The sequence below is a fragment of the Mustelus asterias genome, chromosome 21 (assembly GCF_964213995.1).
Source record: "Mustelus asterias chromosome 21, sMusAst1.hap1.1, whole genome shotgun sequence".
Taxonomy (NCBI): Eukaryota; Metazoa; Chordata; class Chondrichthyes; order Carcharhiniformes; family Triakidae; genus Mustelus; species Mustelus asterias.
This window is the reverse complement of record NC_135821.1, coordinates 18,532,502-18,552,185: the sequence shown is the minus strand read 5'-3', so window position 1 is coordinate 18,552,185 and position 19,684 is coordinate 18,532,502. Positions and strand designations below refer to the sequence as shown.

Genomic DNA, 19,684 nt, shown 5'->3' with positions numbered 1-19,684 from the left:
CCTGAAGCTCCTTCAGGTGAGTGGGGAATTCTGTTCACAAACAGGGCATATAAAGACACAAACTCAATTTACAGAATAATGGTTGGAATGCGAATACTTGCAGCTAATCAAGTCTTAAAGGTACAAACAGTGTGAGTGGAGAGAGCATTAAGGCAGGTTAAAGAGGTGTGTATTGTCTCCAGACAGGACAGTGAGTGAGACTCTGCAGGTCCAGGCAAGCTGTGGGGATTACAGATAGTGAGACATGAACCCAATATCCCGGTTGAGGCCGTCCTCATGTGTGCGGAACTTGGTTATCAGTTTCTGCTGAGCGACTCTGCGCTGTCGTGTGTCGTGAAGGCCGCCTTGGAGAACGCTTACCTGAATATCAGAGGCTGAATGTCCGTGACCGCTGAAGTGCTCCCCAACAGGAAGAGAACAGTCTTGCCTGGTGATTGTCGAGCGGTGTTCATTCATCCGTTGTTGCAGCGTCTGCATAGTTTCCCCAATGTATCATGCCTTGGGACATCCTTTCCTTTGGGACATCCACGACACCACACAACCCTGCCACAGCAACCTCTGCAAGAGGTGCCGGATCATCGACACAGATGCCATCATCTCACGTGAGAACACCATCCACCAGGTACACGGTACATACTCTTGCAACTCGGCCAACGTTGTCTACCTGATACGCTGCAGGAAAGGATGTCCCGAGGCATGGTACATTGAGGAGACCATGCAGACTCTACGACAACGGATGAATGAACACCGCTCGACAATCACCAGGCAAGACTGTTCGCTTCCTGTTGGGGAGCACTTCAGCGGTCACGGGCATTCGGCCTCTGATATTCGGGTAAGCGTTCTCCAAGGCGGCCTTCACCACACACGACGGCACAGTCGCTGAGCAGAAACTGATAGCCAAGTTCCGCACACATGAGGACGGCCTCAACCGGGATATTGGGTTCATGTCACACTATCTGTAATCCCCACAGTTTGCCTGGACTTGCAGAGACTCACTGGCTGTCCTGGCTGGAGACAATACACATCTCTTTAACCTGTCTTAATGCTCTCTCCACTCACGTTGTCTGTACCTTTAAGACTTGATTACCTGTAAAGACTCGCATTCCAACCATTATTCTGTAAATTGAGTTTGTATCTTTATATGCCCTGTTTGTGAACAGAACTCCCACTCACCTGACGAAGGAGCAGCGCTCCGAAAGCTTGTGTGGCTTTTGCTACCAAATAAACCTGTTGGGTTTTAACCTGGTGTTGTTAAACTTCTTGCTTTGCTGCAGGTCAGGGACAGCACTGGGTTGGGAAACAGGACTGTTTTTGCTGGCCCATACCATTCCTGTTTGAAGATGCTACTCGATGTCACCTCCGCACGCAGTTGCACTCACTCAAATGGCCATTTTCCTCCCACTTTGGTTGGAGTGTGCTGATTGTGATTTTGGGGAGGGGAGTATGGATGAGGTGAACTGAACCAATGCCAGTATTCTCGGCGTGTGCGCTAACCCACGTCACGGTGATCTGGAGCAGGAGTTGGAATGATTGCAAACCTCAGATTTCCGAGGCCACTTTTGATTCTCTGCACTGTGCCTAAGCTCTGTTAACTCACCACATGTAAGCTGGGACTTTGTTTAGTCCAACACTGCAGGTTCTAATCCCCCACCAGCCTTGGGGGAGACTATAAGACACAGCGGCAGAAGTAGGCCATTCGGCCCATCGAGTCTGCTCCACCATTCAGTGAGGTCATGACTGATCTGATGTGATAATCCTCAACTTTCCTGCCTTACAAAGAACAGTACAGCACAGGAAACAGGCCCGTCGGCCCTCCAAGCCTGTGCCGCTCATTGGTCCAACTAGACCATTCGTTTGTATCCCTCCATTCCCAGACTGCCCATGTGACTATCCAGGTAAGTCTTAAACGATGCCAGCGTGTCTGCCTCTACCACCCTACTTGGCAGCGCATTCCAGGCCCCCACCACTCTCTGTGTAAAAAAACATCCCTCTGATATCTGAGTTATACCTCGCCCCTCTCACCTTGAGCCCGTGACCCCTCGTGATCGTCACCTCCGACCTGGGAAAAAGCTTCCCACTGTTCACCCTATCTATGGCCCTCATTCTCCGTCTTTCCAGGGAGAACAAGCCCAGTTTACCCAATCTCTCCTCATAGCTAAGACCCTCCATACCAGGCAACATCCTGGTAAACCTTCTCTGCACTCTCTCCAAAGCCTCCATGTCCTTCTGGTAGTGCAGCGACCAGAACTGGACGCAGTACTCCAAATGTGGCCTAACCAGCGGTCTATACAGCTGCAACATCAGACTCCAGCTTTTATACTCTATACCCCATCCTATAAAGGCAAGCATACCATATGCCTTCTTCACCACCTTCTCCACCTTTGTCTTGATGGCTCTGCCATTTATTGTATAATTCCCTCTTACATTAGTTCTTCCAAAATGCATCACTTCGCATTTATCTGGATTAAATTCCGTCTGCCATTTTCCAGCTTATCTATATCCTGCTGTATTGTCCGACAATGTTCATCGCTATCCGCAAGTCCAGCCATCTTCGTGTCATCTGCAAACTTGCTGATAACACCAGTTACACCTTCTTCCAAATCATTTATATATATATATATATCACAAATAGCAGAGGTCCCAGTACAGAGCCCAGCGGAACGCCACTGGTCACAGACCTCCAGCCGGAAAAAGACCCTTCGACCGCTACCCTCTGTCTCCTGTGGCCAAGCCAGTTCTCCACCCATCTAGCCACCTCTCCTTGTATCCCATGAGCCTTAACCTTCATAACCCTTGATTCCCTGACTGATTAAAAATCTGTCTATCTCAGCCTTGAACGTACTCAATGACCCAGCCTCTACGGTAAAGAGTTCCATAGATTCACCACCCTCTGAGAGAAGAAATTCCTCCTCATCTCTGTCTTTAAATGGGTGCCCTCTGGCCCTAGTCTCTCGCAGTAAGAAGTCTCTCAACACCAGGTTAAAGTCTTGACCTGGTGTTGTGAGACGACTTACTGTGCTTAACCCCAGTCCAACGCCGGCATCTCCACATCTAGTCTCTCCCACCAGGGCAAACAACCTCCCAGCGTCTACTCCGTCAGGCTCTGGAAGGGTTAAACAAAACAAAAAAATACTTGCTGCAGCCTGTGTGGTATTTTTTTTTGTTGCATTTATTTTGTGTTTGAGCAAAGTGCTTCTCTCTGCAGGATCCCGAAATAATGGCGGCGTTCCAAGATGTGGCCCAGAACCCAGCTAACATCTCAAAATACCAGAACAACCCTAAGGTGATGAACTTTGTGGGAAAACTGTCGTCTAAGTTTGGAGCCAAGCCGTAAAGAAGCACCTGACTGTTCAAAATAAAACTCCAGATTAGAACTCCCTCCCCACCACCTGATGCACTACTCCTGTATCTATACCTCCCAATGTTCAGAGTAGCCTGCTATATTTTTGAGTCTCTCTTTTTTTTTCTTAAATTTGATTTGATTTTTTTTTTTGGAATTAAACAGTAAAACTTGTTGCTCGTGCACAGAAACTCTCCTGCTGCGTAGTGTCTGCAGTAATCCGTGAACAGTTTGTATCATCGATACTCAAAGATGGGCAAGTGTGAATTTCCACTAACAAACGCTTTGCTATTTTAGCAAACTAATGCTAAAATAAACGGTTTTTAAATGGCAGAACGGAGAATTTAATGCAAACACGTTGACTGGTTTTAAAGAGGGACATGGAACGAATAAAATCTGCACGTGTGGACATGCTGTGTGCACATGTTGGCATGTTTCCCCTCCCCCCCCCTTGGCTAATCTTGAAGGACATGCATGATGTGGGTGTTTATAGGACTATATCATAGAATCCCCGCAGTACAGAAGGAGGCCTTTTGGCCCATCGAGTCTGCACCGACAACAATCCCACCCAGACCCTATCCCTGTAACCCCATGTATTTACCCTAGCTAATCCCCCCCGACACAAAGCAGCAATTTAGCATGGTCAATCCACCTAACCCACACATCTTTGGACTGCGAGGGGAAACCGGAGCACTCGGAGGAAACCCACGCAGACACGTGGGAGGAGGTGCAGACTCCACACAGACAGTGGCCCAAGCCGGGAATTGAACCTGGGGTCCCTAGTGCTGTGAGACAGCAATGCTAACCGCCGTGTCCACCCTGCACTATAAATGTTGGCAGATGGGATTAGGTGGGAGTTCAGGTGTTTCTAATATGTCGGTGTAGACTCGATGGGCTGAAGGGCCTCTCCTGCGCTGTGTGATTTTATGATCTTTGGAGTGTGGGAAGAAACCGTCGCAGACACGGGGACGAACGTGCAAACTCCACACAGACAGTCACCCAAGGCTGGAATCGAACCCGGGCCCCTGGCGCTGTGAGGCAGCAGTGCTAACCACTGTGCCACCTTATATAGATGAGAATTCATTCCCCCCACCCTTCACTATCCAGTGTTTCTGCTGCTAATGTGATTACCAAATGTGGTCTTTGTACCATCTGGTCAGACAGATTCCTGACCTAAAGTGTGTACATTAAAAATGACAGGCTGGGAAATATACCAGCGGGTTATGAAAATCTAAAGAACTGCAGGCAAGGATAAATGTGTCTACTAAAATACTCGTTTCTCAGGGTATGGTGCTATTGGGGAAAAGGGTAAAGAACAGAGAAAATTACAGCACAGGAACAGGCCCTTCTGCCGTCCAACCCTGCACCGACCATGCTGCCTGACTGAACTAAAACCCCCTTCTGTACCAGTCTGGATTGTCCTTCCAGGGACCGTATCCCTCTATTCCCATCCTATTCATGTACTTGTCCAGACTCCACTTAAACGTCACTATCGTATCCGTTTCCATTATCTCCCCCGGCAGCGAGTTCCAGGCACCCACCACCCTCTGTGTAAAAAAAAACTTGCCTCGTACATCTCCTTTAAACCTTGCCCCTCGCACCTTAAACCTGTGTCCCCTAGTAATGGACTCTTCCACCCTGGGAAAAAGCTTCTGACTATCCACTCTGTCCATGCCTCTCATAATCTTGTAGACTTCTATCAGGTCGCCCCTCAACCCCTGTCGTTCCAATGAGAACAAACCAAGTTTCTCCAACCTCTCCTCATAGCTAATACCCTCCATACCAGGTAACATCCTAATAAATCTTTCTGTACCCTCTCCAAAGCCTCCCCATCCTTCTGGTAGTGTGGCGACCAGAATTGAACACTATATTCCAAGTGTGGCCTAACTGAAGTTCTATAAAGCTGCAACATGACTTGCCAATTTTTAAACTCAGTGCCCTGGCTGATGAAGGCAAGCATGCCATATGCCTTCTTGACTACCTTCTCCACCTGCATTGCCACTTTCAGTGACCTGTGTGCCTGTATATCCACATCCCTCTGCCTATCAATACTCTTAAGGGTTCTGCCATTTTCTGTATATTTCTATCTGTATTAGACCTTCCAAAATGCATTACCTCACATTTGTCCGGATTGAACTCCATCTGCCATCTCTCCGCCCAAGTCTCCAACTGATCTATATCCTGCTGTATCCTCTGATGGTCCTCATCGCTACCCGCAAATCCACCAACCTTTGTGTCGTCTGCAAACTTACTAATCAAACCAGTTACATTTTCCTCCAAATCATATATATATATATATTACAAACAGCAAAGGTCCCAGCACTGATCCCTGAGGAAGGCCACTAGTCACAGCCCTCCATTCAGAAACGCACCCTTCCACTGTCACCCTCTGTCTTCTATGACTGAGCCAGCTCTGTATCCACCTGGCCAGCTCACCTCTGATCCCATCCGACTTTACCTTCTGTACCAGTCTGCCACCAGGGACCTTGTCAAAGACTTTACTGAAGTCCATGTAGACAACATCCACTGCCCTATCCTCATCAATCATCTTCGTCATTTCCTTGAAAAACTCGATCAAGTTAGTGAGACACAACCTCCCCTTCACAAAACCATGTTGTCTCTCGCTAATACGTCCACTTATTTCCAAGTGGGAGTAAATCCGGTTTCGAAGAATCCTCTCCAATAATTTCCCTACCACTGATGTATGGCGCACCGGCCTGTAATTACCTGGATTGTCCTTGCTACCCTCCTCAAACAAAGGAACAACGTTGGCTATTCTCCAATCCTCTGGGATCTCCCCTAACCCTAATTAGATTTCCACTCCATCTGATGAAGGAGCAGCGCTCCGAAAGCTAATGGTATTTGCTACCAAATAAACCTGTTGGACTTTAACCTGGTGTTGTTGAAACTCTTACTGTGTGACCTCCCCTGTAGCCAGTGAGGATACAAAGATTTCTCTCAAGGCCCCAGCAATTTCCTCTCTTGCCTCTCAGTATTCTGGGGTCTATCCCATCAGGCCCTGGAGGCTTGTCTACCTTAATGTTTCTCAAGAATCCCAATACCACCACCTTTTTGATCTCAACATGACCCAAACTTTCTGCCCAGACTCGTCATCTACCAAGTCCTTCTCTTTGGTGAATACTGAAGCAAAGTACTCATTTAATACCTCGCCCATTTCCTCTGGCTCCACACATAGACTCCTCCCCTGTCCTTGAGTGGGCCAACCCCCTCCCTGGCTACCCTCTTGCTCTATGCATAAAAAGCCTTGGGATTTTCCTTAATCTTGCTGGCCAATGACTTTTCCTGACCCCTTTTAGCCCTCCTTACTTAAGTTTCTTTCTACTTTCCTCGTATTCCACACTTGCTTTGTGTGTTCCCAGCCTCCTAGCCTTGACAAATGCTTCCTTTTTCTTTTTAATTAGGCTCACAATTTTTAAACTCATAATGCATTACCTCACATTTGTCCGGATTAAACACCATCTGCCATCTCTCCGCCCAAGTCTCCAACCGATCTATATCCTGCTGTATCCTCTGATGGTCCTCATCGCTATCCGCAAATCCACCAACCTTTGTGTCGTCTGCAAACTTACTAATCAAACCAGTTACAGTTTCCTCCAAATCGCTTATATATATTACAAACAGCAAAGGTCCCAGCACTGATCCCTGAGGAATGCCACTTGTCACAGTCCTCCATTCAGAAACACACCCTTCCACTGTCACCCTCTGTCTTCTATGACTGAGCCAGCTCTGTATCCATCTTGCCAGCTCACTTCTGATCCCATGCGACTTCACCTTCTGTACCAGTCTGCCACAAGGTTCCCAAAACTTGCCATACGTATCCTTCATCCTCTTGAGATGCCCTCCCGCAGTACAGCTGTGATATTCTCCTTATGTGGAGATGCCGGCGTTGGACTGGGGTAAACACAGTAAGAAGTTTAACAACACCAGGTTAAAGTCCAACAGGTTTATTTGGTAGCAAAAGCCACACAAGCTTTCGAGGCTCTGAGCCCCTTCTTCAGGTGAGTGGGAATTCTGTTCACAAACAGAACTTATAAGACACAGACTCAATTTACATGAATAATGGTTGGAATGCGAATACTTACAACTAATCCAGTCTTTAAGAAACAAAACAATGGGAGTGGAGAGAGCATCAAGACAGGCTAAAAAGATGTGTATTGTCTCCAGACAAGACAGCCAGTGAAACTCTGCAGGTCCACGCAACTGTGGGAGTTACAAATAGTGTGACATAAATTCTGATTCTAGGATCGCATGATAAAGACTCAGGAGGAAAAAAGCAGAAATATTTATGTGAAATAGTGTGACATAAACCCAATATCCCGGTTGAGGCCGTCCTTGTGTGTGCGGAACCTGGCTATCAGTTTCTGCTCCGCGACTCTGCGCTGTCGTGTGTCGCGAAGGCCGCCTTGGAGAACGCTTACCCGAATATCAGAGGCCGAATGCCCGTGACCGCTGAAGTGCTCCCCAACAGGAAGAGAACAGTCTTGCCTGGTGATTGTCGAGCGGTGTTCATTCATCCGTTGTCGCAGCGTCTGCATAGTTTCCCCAATGTACCATGCCTCGGGACATCCTTTCTTGCAGCGTATCAGGTAGACAACGTTGGCCGAGTTGCAAGAGTATGTACCGTGTACCTGGTGGATGGTGTTCTCACGTGAGATGATGGCATCTGTGTCGATGATCCGGCACGTCTTGCAGAGGTTGCTGTGGCAGGGTTGTGTGGTGTCTTGGTCACTGTTCTCCTGAAGGCTGGGTAGTTTGCTGCGGACAATGGTCTGTTTGAGGTTGTGCGGTTGTTTGAAGGCAAGAAGTGGGGGTGTGGGGATGGCCTTGGCGAGATGTTCGTCTTCATCAATGACATGTTGAAGGCTCCGGAGGAGATGCCGTAGCTTCTCCGCTCCGGGGAAGTACTGGACAACGAAGGGTACTCTGTCCACTGTGTCCCGTGTTTGTCTTCTGAGGAGGTCGGTGCGGTTTTTCGCTGTGGCGCGTTGGAACTGTTGATCAATGAGTCTAGCGCCATATCCTGTTCTTATGAGGGCATCTTTCAGCGTCTGGAGGTGTCTGTTGCGATCCTCCTCATCCGAGCAGATCCTGTGTATACGGAGGGCTTGTCCGTAGGGGATGGCTTCTTTAACGTGTTTAGGGTGGAAGCTGGAGAAGTGGAGCATCGTGAGGTTATCCGTGGGCTTGCGGTACAGTGAGGTGCTGAGGTGACCGTCCTTAATGGAGATGCGCGTGTCCAAGAATGCAACCGATTCCGGAGAGTAGTCTATGGTGAGCCTGATGGTGGGATGGAACTTGTTGATGTCATCATAGAGTTGTTTCAGTGATTGTTCACCATGAGTCCAAAGGAAGAAAATGTCATCGATGTATCTAGTGTATAGCACCGGTTGAAGGTCCCGTGCGGTGAAGAAGTCTTGTTCGAACCTGTGCATGAAGATGTTGGCATATTGAGGTGCAAATTTGGTCCCCATGGCTGTTCCGTGTGTCTGGATGAAGAACTGGTTGTTGAAGGTGAAGATATTGTGGTCCAGGATGAAGCGGATGAGATGTAAAATTGCATCTGGAAACTGGCAGTTGTTGGCGCTGAGCACTGAGGCCGTTGCAGCAATGCCATCGTCATGGGGGATGCTGGTGTAGAGTGCTGAGACATCCATTGTGACGAGGAGCGCTCCTGGTTCAACTGCTCCATGTGTGCCGAGTTTCTGTAGGAAGTCCGTCGTGTCGCGACAAAAGCTGGGGGTTCTTTGTACAATGGGTTTCAGGATGCCCTCGACATAGCCGGAGAGGTTCTCGCACAGGGTCCCATTGCCCGATACGATGGGACGGCCGGGTGTGTTTGCCTTGTGTACTTCCCCGGAGCGGAGAAGCTACGGCATCTCCTCCGGAGCCTTCAACATGTCATTGATGAAGACGAACATCTCGCCAAGGCCATCCCCACACCCCCACTTCTTGCCTTCAAACAACCGCACAACCTCAAACAGACCATTGTCCGCAGCAAACTACCCAGCCTTCAGGAGAACAGTGACCAAGACACCACACAACCCTGCCACAGCAACCTCTGCAAGACGTGCCGGATCATCGACACAGATGCCATCATCTCACGTGAGAACACCATCCACCAGGTACACGGTACATACTCTTGCAACTCGGCCAACGTTGTCTACCTGATACGCTGCAAGAAAGGATGTCCCGAGGCATGGTACATTGGGGAAACTATGCAGACGCTGCGACAACGGATGAATGAACACCGCTCGACAATCACCAGGCAAGACTGTTCTCTTCCTGTTGGGGAGCACTTCAGCGGTCACGGGCATTCGGCCTCTGATATTCGGGTAAGCGTTCTCCAAGGCGGCCTTCGCGACACACGACAGCGCAGAGTCGCGGAGCAGAAACTGATAGCCAGGTTCCGCACACACAAGGACGGCCTCAACCGGGATATTGGGTTTATGTCACACTATTTCACATAAATATTTCTGCTTTTTTCCTCCTGAGTCTTTATCATGCGATCCTAGAATCAGAATTTATGTCACACTATTTGTAACTCCCACAGTTGCGTGGACCTGCAGAGTTTCACTGGCTGTCTTGTCTGGAGACAATACACATCTTTTTAGCCTGTCTTGATGCTCTCTCCACTCCCATTGTTTTGTTTCTTAAAGACTGGATTAGTTGTAAGTATTCGCATTCCAACCATTATTCATGTAAATTGAGTCTGTGTCTTATAAGTTCTGTTTGTGAACAGAATTCCCACTCACCTGAAGAAGGGGCTCAGAGCCTCGAAAGCTTGTGTGGCTTTTGCTACCAAATAAACCTGTTGGACTTTAACCTGGTGTTGTTAAACTTCTTACTATATTCTCCTTAACCAATAGTGCAACTCCCCCACCCCTTTTACATCCCCCTCTATCCTGCCTGAAACATCTGTACCCTGGAACGTTAAGCTGCCAATCCTGTCCTTCCCTTAACCAAGTCTCTGTAATGGCAACAACATCATAGTTCCAAGTACTAATCCAAGCTCTAAGTTCATCTGCCTCACCTGTTACACTTCTCACACTGAAACAAATTCACTTCAGTCCACCAGACCCTCTTTGATCAGCAACCACACCCTGCCTGCTCTTTCTCGGAGTCTTACTAGCCCTATTCTCTGGTTCCCCTTCAGTTAATTCACCTTTGCTTTGATTCCCCCCCCCCTCCCCCCCCCAAACTAGTTTAAATCCTCCCATGTGACACGAGAACAACAAGAACAATACAGCACAGGAACAGGCCCTTCGGCCCTTCAAGCCCGTGCCGCTCCCTGGTCCAAACTAGACCATTCTTTTGTATCCCTCCATTCCCACTCCGTTCACATGGCTGTCTAGATAAGTCTTAAACGTTCCCAGCGTGTCCGCCTCCACTACCTTGCCCGGCAGCGCATTCCAGGCCCCCACCACCCTCTGTGTAAAATATGTCCCTCTGATATCTGTGCTAAACCTCCCCCCCCTTCACCTTGAACCTATGACCCCTCGTGAACGTAACCACCGGCCTGGGGAAAAGCTTCCCACCGTTCACCCTATCTATGCCTTTCATAATTTTATACACCTCTATTAAGTCTCCCCTCATCCTCCGTCTTTCCAGGGAGAACAACCCCAGTTTACCCAATCTCTCCTCATAACCAAGCCCCTCCATACCAGGCAACATCCTGGTAAACCTCCTCTGTACTCTCTCCAAAGCCTCCACGTCCTTCTGGTAGTGTGGCGACCAGAACTGGCAAACCTCCCGGCCAGAATATTTATGCCCTTCCAGTTTAGATGCAACCCATCCTTCTTGTACAGGTCCCACCTGCCCCGGAAGAGATCCCAATGATATCTGAAACTCTCCCTCCTACACCAGCTGTTAACCACGTGTTGAGCTGCGCTCTCCTCCCATTTCTAGCCTCACTGGCACGTGACGCTACCTGTGGAGAGGAAATGAATGGGTATTGAGTTGGTGGGTGCACTTTATTTCCCCATCCTTCCCAGATACAGGGCAGCCGAGTCTTCATTTGTTCTTCTCATACCGTTTGATTTTAAGCAGCTCATTCCCTGAAGTGTTTGAATGGTGCAAGTTAAAACCCAAGTCTTTATTACCCTCCATACAGTCACCGATTATGAGATAATGAATGAATGAGATAATTAAATCATAGAATCCCTACAGTGCAGAAAGAGGCCATTCGGCCCATCGAGTCTGCACTGGCCACAATCCCACCCAGACCCTACCCCCATATCCCTACATATTTACCCGCTAATCCCTCAAACCTACGCATCTCAGGACTCTAAGGGGCAATTTTAGCATGACCAATCAACCTAACCCGCACATCTTTGGACTGTGGGAGGAAACCCACGCAGACATGAGGAGAATGTGCAAACTCCACACAGGCAGTGACCCGAGCCGGGAATCGAACCCAGGTCCCTGGAGCTGTGAAGCAGCAGTGCTAACCACTGTGCTACCGTGCCGCCCAATTAGTTCTCATTGTATTTCTGTCCGCAGTAACAGTCCTTTTGAAAAGGGGGTATCTGAATATCTGACTTGAGAGAAATATGACTGTAACTATCAACCATGGGAGCACTTGTTATTCTGACTGTTCAGTTGCCTCCTTCAGATGATTAAACTCTGCTGAATCCATCACTCTGCTAATTGTATATGAGCTAGAAGAAGCCAGTCTTAACTTTTAGCATAGACTGGTTTTGAAGTTTATTTCGAAAGCTATGGGAAGAGTTCTTAATAACCCTGTTCATTTGGCGTGGGGGGGGGGGGGGGGGATTTTAACATTTCTGAGAGTGAAATGAAAATCCCAGATAACTTGGGGTACGAATAAATAAACTTTATCAGTGACGGGGGCAGCCCCTTGCTTCACGGAGTTTATTATCCTGTCCTTTCGAACCACCGCCTGAACAAAACGAACGGTGCTTTGAAATGACCAAAGAAAATAACAAGCACAGGAACAGGCCCTTTGGCCGTCCAAGCCTGCACCGACCGTGCTGCCCCGACTTAACTAAAACCCCCTACCCTTCCGGGGGACCATTTGGACAAAGATGTGTCAAAATTTTATATCAGCTACCCCTTTTCTGCCACCTGTGGGTGCTGGGGTCCACAGGAGCCACTTTCCAGCCTGTTAACTCTCATGCCCAGTCTGGTTTAGCAGCCGAGGTAACACTTTTTGGCCTGGGGTTAGATTTCCCTCGGGTGAAATTGTCCTTTGCTCTCTTTTCTGCATTCCCCCCCCCCCCCCCCCCCCGCTGAGCGTGGGCAGTAACTGGTCTCAAACTTGTCCTTCCACCTTGGTCCTTATTTGGACCAGAAAGAAAAGCAGGAAATAGGGGGAAAGAAAACCCCCAAGTACAATGAAATATCACTTCCTAGGTTTAGAAAAATGTTGGTAGTGCTTTAATGTATTGGTTGCTTTCCTGCACACAGTCCAAAAAATACAGTGATGAAGAATAACCCATTAGCCTCGATGCTTACGGAGAATATACAGAGAAACTACAGTTCCTTCACGTAGAGTATCCCCCAGCACTTTTCACCGTGTCACCAATAAACCACCTCTTTAATCACTGCTCATTTATTGCTATTCCTTTTAGAGTATTGATGCTCCTGTGAAACTGCATGGTTCTGTTACTATGGTCCACTAAACTAGAAAGAGTGCGGAAAAGATTTACTAAAGGTGCTACTGGGGCTTGATGGTTTGAGTTACAAGGAGAGGCTGGATAGACTGGGACTCTTTTTCCCTGGAGCGTAGGAGGCTTTCGGGTGATCTTACAGAGGCCTATAAAATAATGAGGGGCACAGATCAGCTAGATAGTCAACATCTTTTCCCAAAGGTAGGGGAGTCTAAAACTAGAGGGCATAGGTTAGAGGGGAGAGATACAGAAGGGTCCAGAGGGGCACTTTTTAAAAAAAAAGGGTGATGAGTGTCTGGGACGAGCTGCCAGAGGCAGTAGTAGAGGTGGGTATAATTTTGTCTTTTAAAGAGGTTTAAGGTGCTGGGGGGGGAGGTACAGGGGAAACGTTAGGGGGAAGTTTTTCACACAGAGGGTGGTGGGCGAGTGGAATCGGCTGCCGTCAGTGGTGGTGGAGGCAAACTCAATAGGGTCTTTTAAGAGACTCCTGGATGAGTACATGGGACTTAATAGGATGGAGGGTTATAGGTAGGCCTAAAAGGTAGGGATATGTTCGGTACAACTTGTGGGGCCGAAGGGCCTGTTTTGTGCTGTAGTTTTCTATGTAAAAAGCGTTTAGATAGTTACATGGGTAAAATAGGTATAGAGGGATATGGGCCAAATGCGGGAAACTGGGACTAGCTTAGTGGTTTAAAAAAAAGGGGCGGCATGGACAAGTTGGGCCGAAGGGCCTGTTTCCATACTGTAAACCTCTGGTGACACTATGGTCATTTTTTCATTGTTGCCAATTGATGCCCTGTCTCACCTCTGTGAGGTCTACAGCCATCCGCTATACCAATCAAGGGAGACATGCCACTGGTTCTGTTGTTGCAGAGCTCGCCCTAGTCAAATGCACCATAGCTGTGGATTACCATCTGGTGCCAGCTGCCAAGTAATCATAAAAAAGTGGCCAGGTCCTGCTCCTTCCAGGACGGGTACTTTAGAGCAAGCCAGTCCCACTGTCTGAGCCACCACTTCCTTAAAGCGAGATGCTGCAATGGGTGAATGGGAAGAGTGCGCAATTTCTTCAATTCTGCTTGCCATATTCACCTTGCACATGTGGGTGGCCAGTTGGTTTTAGGCCTGTGCTTAAGTGATGCCCCAGTTCAGCCATGCCTATGTGGAATGTTTCCTGCAGAACAGTGGCAACCACCGCTACCTCACAGTGCCAGGGACCCGGGTTCAATTCCGGCCTTGGGTCTGTGTGGGAGTTTACACGGTTCTCCCCGTGTCTGCGTGGGTTTCCTCCCACAGTCCAAAGATGTGCAGGTTAGGTGGATTGGCTGTACTAAATTATATGGATATAGATAGGTTAGGAGAGTGGGCCAAAATGTGGCAGATGCAGTTTAACGTGGATAAGTGTCAGATCATGCATTTCGGTTGGAAAAATGGGAAGGTGACTTATTATCTAAATGGGGAGAGAGTTCAGGGTGCAGAGGGCTCTGGGTGTCCTCGATCATGAATCACAGAAAACTAGTATGCAGGTGCAGCAGATAATAAAGTGAATGGAATGATGGCATTTATAGCTAAAGGAATAGAATATAAAGGTAAGGAAGTATTGCTGCAACTATACAAGGCATTGGTGAGGCCGCACCTGGAGTATTGCGCACAGTTTTGGTCCCCTTATTTGAGGAAAGATGCAGTGGCATTGGAGGCAGTTCAGAGGAGGTTCCCTAGATCGATTCCAGAGATGAGGGATTTGTCTTGTGAAGAGAGATTGAACAGTTTAGGCCGATACTCTCTGGGATTTAGAATGAGGGGAGATCAAATTGAGGTATACAAGATGATAAAAGGTATGGATAAAGAAGACGTGGAGCGGATGCTTCCTGTTGTGGGGAATTCTGGGATGAGAGGTCATAGTCTTAGGATAAGGGGTAGCAAATTGGGTGGCATGGTAGCACAGTGGTTAGCACTGCTGCTTCACAGCTCCAGGGACCTGGGTTCGAATCCCGGCTTGGGTTGCTGTCTGTGTGGAGTTTGCACATTCTCCCTGTGTCTGCGTGGGTTTCCTCCGGGTGCTCCGGTTTCCTCCCACAGTCCAAAGATGTGCGGGCTAGGTTGATTGGCCATTCTAAATTGCCCCTTAGTGTCATGGGATGCATGGGTTAGTGGGTGGATATGGGGATGGGGCCTGGGTGGGATTGTGGTTGGTGCAGACTCGATGGGCCGAATGGCCTCTTTCTGCCCTGTAGGATTCTATGAAATTTAAAACAGAGTTGAGGAGAAACGACTTCTCCCAAAGGGTTGTGAATCTGTGGAATTCGCGACCCCAAAGTGCAGTGGACGCTGGGACAGTGAGTAAATTTAAGGAGGAGTTAGACAGATTTTTAATTGGCAAATGGGTTGAAGGGTTATGGGGAGAAGGCAGGAAAATGGGGATGAGGAGCATATCAGCCATGATCGAATGGCGGAGCGGACTCAATGGGCCGAATGGCCTAATTCTGCTCCCATATCTTCTGAACTTGTAAATTGCCCCTTAGTATCAGAGGGACTGGCAGAGTAAATACGTGGGATGATAGGGTCTGTCTGGGATTGTGGTCAGTGCAGGCTCGATGGGCCGAATGGCCTCCTTCTGCACTGTAGGGATTCTGTGGATTCTTCAGAGGATAGCTGGAAAATCATGTGGCCAACCTTGGTGTCTTGCAGCTGGGAAGAAACTATTCACCAGCCATTCCCCTAGCATAGACTCACTGAGTGGCCTTCTCCGGTCACTGGCCTGGGTGAAAAGCAGGGAGTTGATGACAGAGTTAAGCAATAAGAGGGCAAAACATATCACTGGATTCCAAAATCATCACTTTTCTGTTCTATAAAACTCCAAACATCATCAAAGGAGTGTTCTCTTTTTAAAATACGCTAACCAGCAGTTTACAGATCGAATCGACTGTTCAGAATAAGATCACACAGTTCAAACCTGTGCGCAAAGCATTACACGACAACTGGTCAAAAAGGCAGCTCGAAGTGCGAGATACTTTTAAAATTAACAAATATCCTTTAGAAACGCGAATGTAAGTGCTCGAAAAAAAATTTCTACAACCCTCCCACACTGTGCACAGTGCCGCCAAGACAGGAGCAAAGCAAATCACTGCGGATGCTGGAATCTGAAACCAAGAGAGAAAATGCTGGAAAATCTCAGCCGGTCTGGCAGCATCTGTAAGGAGAGAAAAGAGCTGACGTTTCGAGTCCAAATCATGGAGTTCCTACAGTGCAGAAGGAGGCCATTCGGCCCGTCGAGTCTGCACTGACCACAATCCCACCCAAGCCCTATCCTTGTAACCCCACGAGAGGAAATTCCACCCAGACCAGTTCCCCATAACCTACACATCTTGAGACACTAAGGGGCAATTTAGCATGGCCAATCCACCTAACCTACACATCTTGGGACACTAAGGGGCAATTTAGCATGGCCAATCCACCTAACCTACACATCTTGGGACACTAAGGGGCAATTTAGCATTGCTAATTCCCCCTAACCTATACATCTTGGGGCACTAAGGGGCAATTTAATGTGGCCAATCCACCTAACCCGCACATCTTTGGAGTGGTGACCCTTTGTCAGAGCACAGAGCTCTTCTCTCCTTACAGATGCTGCCAGACCTGCTGAGATTTTCCAGCATTTTCTCTTTTGGACTGCATCAACCAGGGGTCAGCACTGTGCTCACGGACAGGCCCAGGGCCCCCCGAGATAGTCCTGCCACACAGGCTGCACCCAACAACAGCTTCATGCAGTGGCTCTGTAACAGATGGCTCAAAATCTGCATCCAAAAAAATAACGCGAGATTCTTTAAAATCATCCCGCAAACATCTCTTTTGTTAAAAAAAAAGTTTATAAGTAAAAAGGCATCACCTACAGTGAAACCTGACATCACACCCTGTAGTGACTGCACTATGCAATTCTGTACAGCATGCAACCACTCTTCGTCCCAGGTAGCTGCTTGAAAAGCTGGATCCGTCCAGACTGTTCCTGCGATCTCTAACTTAATCCCGCGTGTCCCCTTTCCAGGCCGCCCACAGAGCATCCTAGAAGGTACAGAGTCACTTCCTCTTGTGAGACCTTTTGCCAAGGACACAATATCTCACCCTCCACACACCAGGTTTGGTGTGAAGTGAATGGTTTTCACCTCTCAGTCCAGCCAGAAGCACGGTAGCCACTTCCTAACCGATGGTTAGGATGGGGGACACTACCAATCACACAGTGTGTGCCAGCCCAGAGGGTCCAAATGTCCACTCTTGGACTGGCCACAGTTGCTCTCAAGGTATCTACTGAGCTGCTGAAATGGATCTCCTTGGGGGGGGATGGGGGATTGGCAGGGAATAAGATCATCCCAAAGTGTGATCATTGGATCACGGTCAGCAACAGATGATGCGCGATGCTCCCCGCAGTCGAATTGCCGGCCAGTGCTCATCAAGGCACGTACGTGGAGATCGGCTTCCTCGGGGCAAGGAGAACAAAACACGGGGGAACACCGTTGACACCGGATGAGCAATGCCTCAGGGTAAGGCACTGCCAGCTAGCAAGCAGAGCACAGAAATTTCTCGATGGACCGAATGGCCTCCTTCTGCACTGTAGGGATTCTATGATTTGAATAAAATGGGAAGAGTAGCCTTTGGCTAAGAGACAGCAGAAAGGCTCAGACCAACATCCTGAAGCCGGGTCCCACTAAGCCACATCTGTCCTCCCAAACTGATTTTGGATTCCATAATTGCCAATTATATTGACGCAAATTCCATTAAATGGGCCATTTTAAAAAAAAGTTTTTTAAAAAATGCCAGACAGAGTGACAGATTTACTCTGAAGTTGTAGAATCAGCCCAGGGTTTGCCAGTAATGTTTGGAAGATGATGTTGTAGGAGTCTTGGCGAGTTCACCAATTGGGTCATTGTGGCTAAAACCAGGGCAGACGTGTCTGTTTGACACACGCTCACTTTCTTACGGATTGTCGTGCAGCTGTCGAAGAAGGACTTTTGCATTATTCTTGACTCAGTTCAAAGGCAATTAGAACCGGGCAACAAGTACTGACTTTGCCAGCGACATCCACGTCCCATCAAAGAATAAAAAGGTTGGTGCACTGACGGGCTGTCCCGAACACAAGCAATCACTCGAGTACAACCGGCTGGAGAGGCGTTTGGAATAAATCACAGAACTGGCCAACAATAAAAACCCAACCAACCCTCTGGCGCTCAGCTGTGACCGGAGTACCCCCGAGGCTGCTCTCTCTCTCTCTCTCTCTGCAAGGACAGGAAGGGGCTGCCTTGGGAAGGATGCCGCCGAAAGGTCCCTTAAAGCTCAAAACTCTACAGACTGGCCACCGAGTCCTCCCTTCCCCCCTCAGTTGGCGCAGACGCGTCTCCGCGGTCTCGCTTTAGAGCACGCCAGCGCCAGACACCAACACGGAGGGAAGGGCTCCACCTCCACTCTGGGCCTCAGTGCTGCCAGCACTCCCCGCCGGTCGCCGTCGTGGACCTCGGACTCTGCGTCGCTGAAGGAGCTCTTGATGATGAGCGGCGAGGCGGTTAGCAGCCCACGCCAATCCCGCTCCTCCTGCACGCCCTCCGGCACCCTGTCGAGGTTCAGCAAAGCTGTGGCCTGCTCCTGCGCTCCCTCAGGGTCCTCCTCCTCCGCCCCTTGCTCAGTTGCTTCAATATGCTGAATGGCCTTGTTGGAAAAAGACAACAAATATTCAGGCGATTGGGCAGAACGCAATGCCGCTCTGACTCCGATTCCTCCCCCCGCTGCCCCACGGCACTCTGTGTGTCAATCTTTTAAGTTTATTTATTAGTGTCACAAGTATGCTTACATTAACACTGCATTGGAGTATACTGTGAAAATCCCTAGTCGCCACACTCCGGCACCTGTTTGGGTACACTGAGGGAGAATTTAGCATGGCCAATGCACCCTAACCAGGACGTCTTTCAGATCGCGGGAGGAAAACCGGAGCACCCGGAGGAAACCCACGCAGACACGGGGAGAACGTGCAGACTCCACACAGACGGTGACCCGAGCCGGGAATTGAACCCGGGTCCCTGGCGCTGTGAGGAACCATACTGCACAATATTTATAACTCCCTTTAATAAAGTGGCCTCGCTGGGAGTACCTCGTCTGGGCTCAGTTATCTGATCGCAATCTGGTGGCGCCGACAGACCAGAACCAACCGCAAACTCGAGAGGACAAAAAAAAAAATTGCCTACTTCCTGGACGAGAGCGGCCTGGTTCTAACCTCTGTGCCAGTCTCCTGGTCACTCTGGGACCCCTCCCATGGACCCTCTGACCTGGCTCTCTTCCACTTTCTCTCTGACCTGGCTCTCACACTCTCTCTCTCTCTCTGCCTGGCTCTCACACTCTCTCTCTCTGCCTGTCTCTCACTCTCTCTCTCTCTGCCTGTCTCTCACACTCTCTCTCTCTCTGCCTGGCTCTCACACTCTCTCTCTCTCTGCCTGGCTCTCACACTCTCTCTGCCTGGCCACCATGACCCTCTGATCCTGTACCTAGGATGGTGACCCTCTTAACCACCGCCCCCCTCAACGCCCCCCCCCCCCCCCCCGCCCCCCCCTGGATTCTCCCTCCCCCCCTCCCTTGCCCATACCTGTAACAATGGTGTCCAGGTTCTGTTTGGAGGTGGGACACAGTGCTGATAACAGAGTTTGGCGCCATGGTTAGC

The 19,684-nt window shown here is 49.0% G+C and overlaps 1 protein-coding gene across 1 annotated transcript in view; it reads left to right on the top strand.

Moving 5' to 3' along the window:
* The window catches only part of st13 (ST13 Hsp70 interacting protein), a 63,814-nt gene extending 60,300 nt beyond the window's left edge, over nucleotides 1-3,514 (top strand). The window contains exon 12 of the mRNA XM_078237590.1: nucleotides 3,206-3,514. Coding sequence (XP_078093716.1) covers nucleotides 3,206-3,334 — 129 coding nt within the window. The 3' untranslated portion in view covers nucleotides 3,335-3,514. The remainder of the gene's footprint in view (nucleotides 1-3,205) is intronic.
* Nucleotides 3,515-19,684: the final 16,170 nt, after the last annotated feature.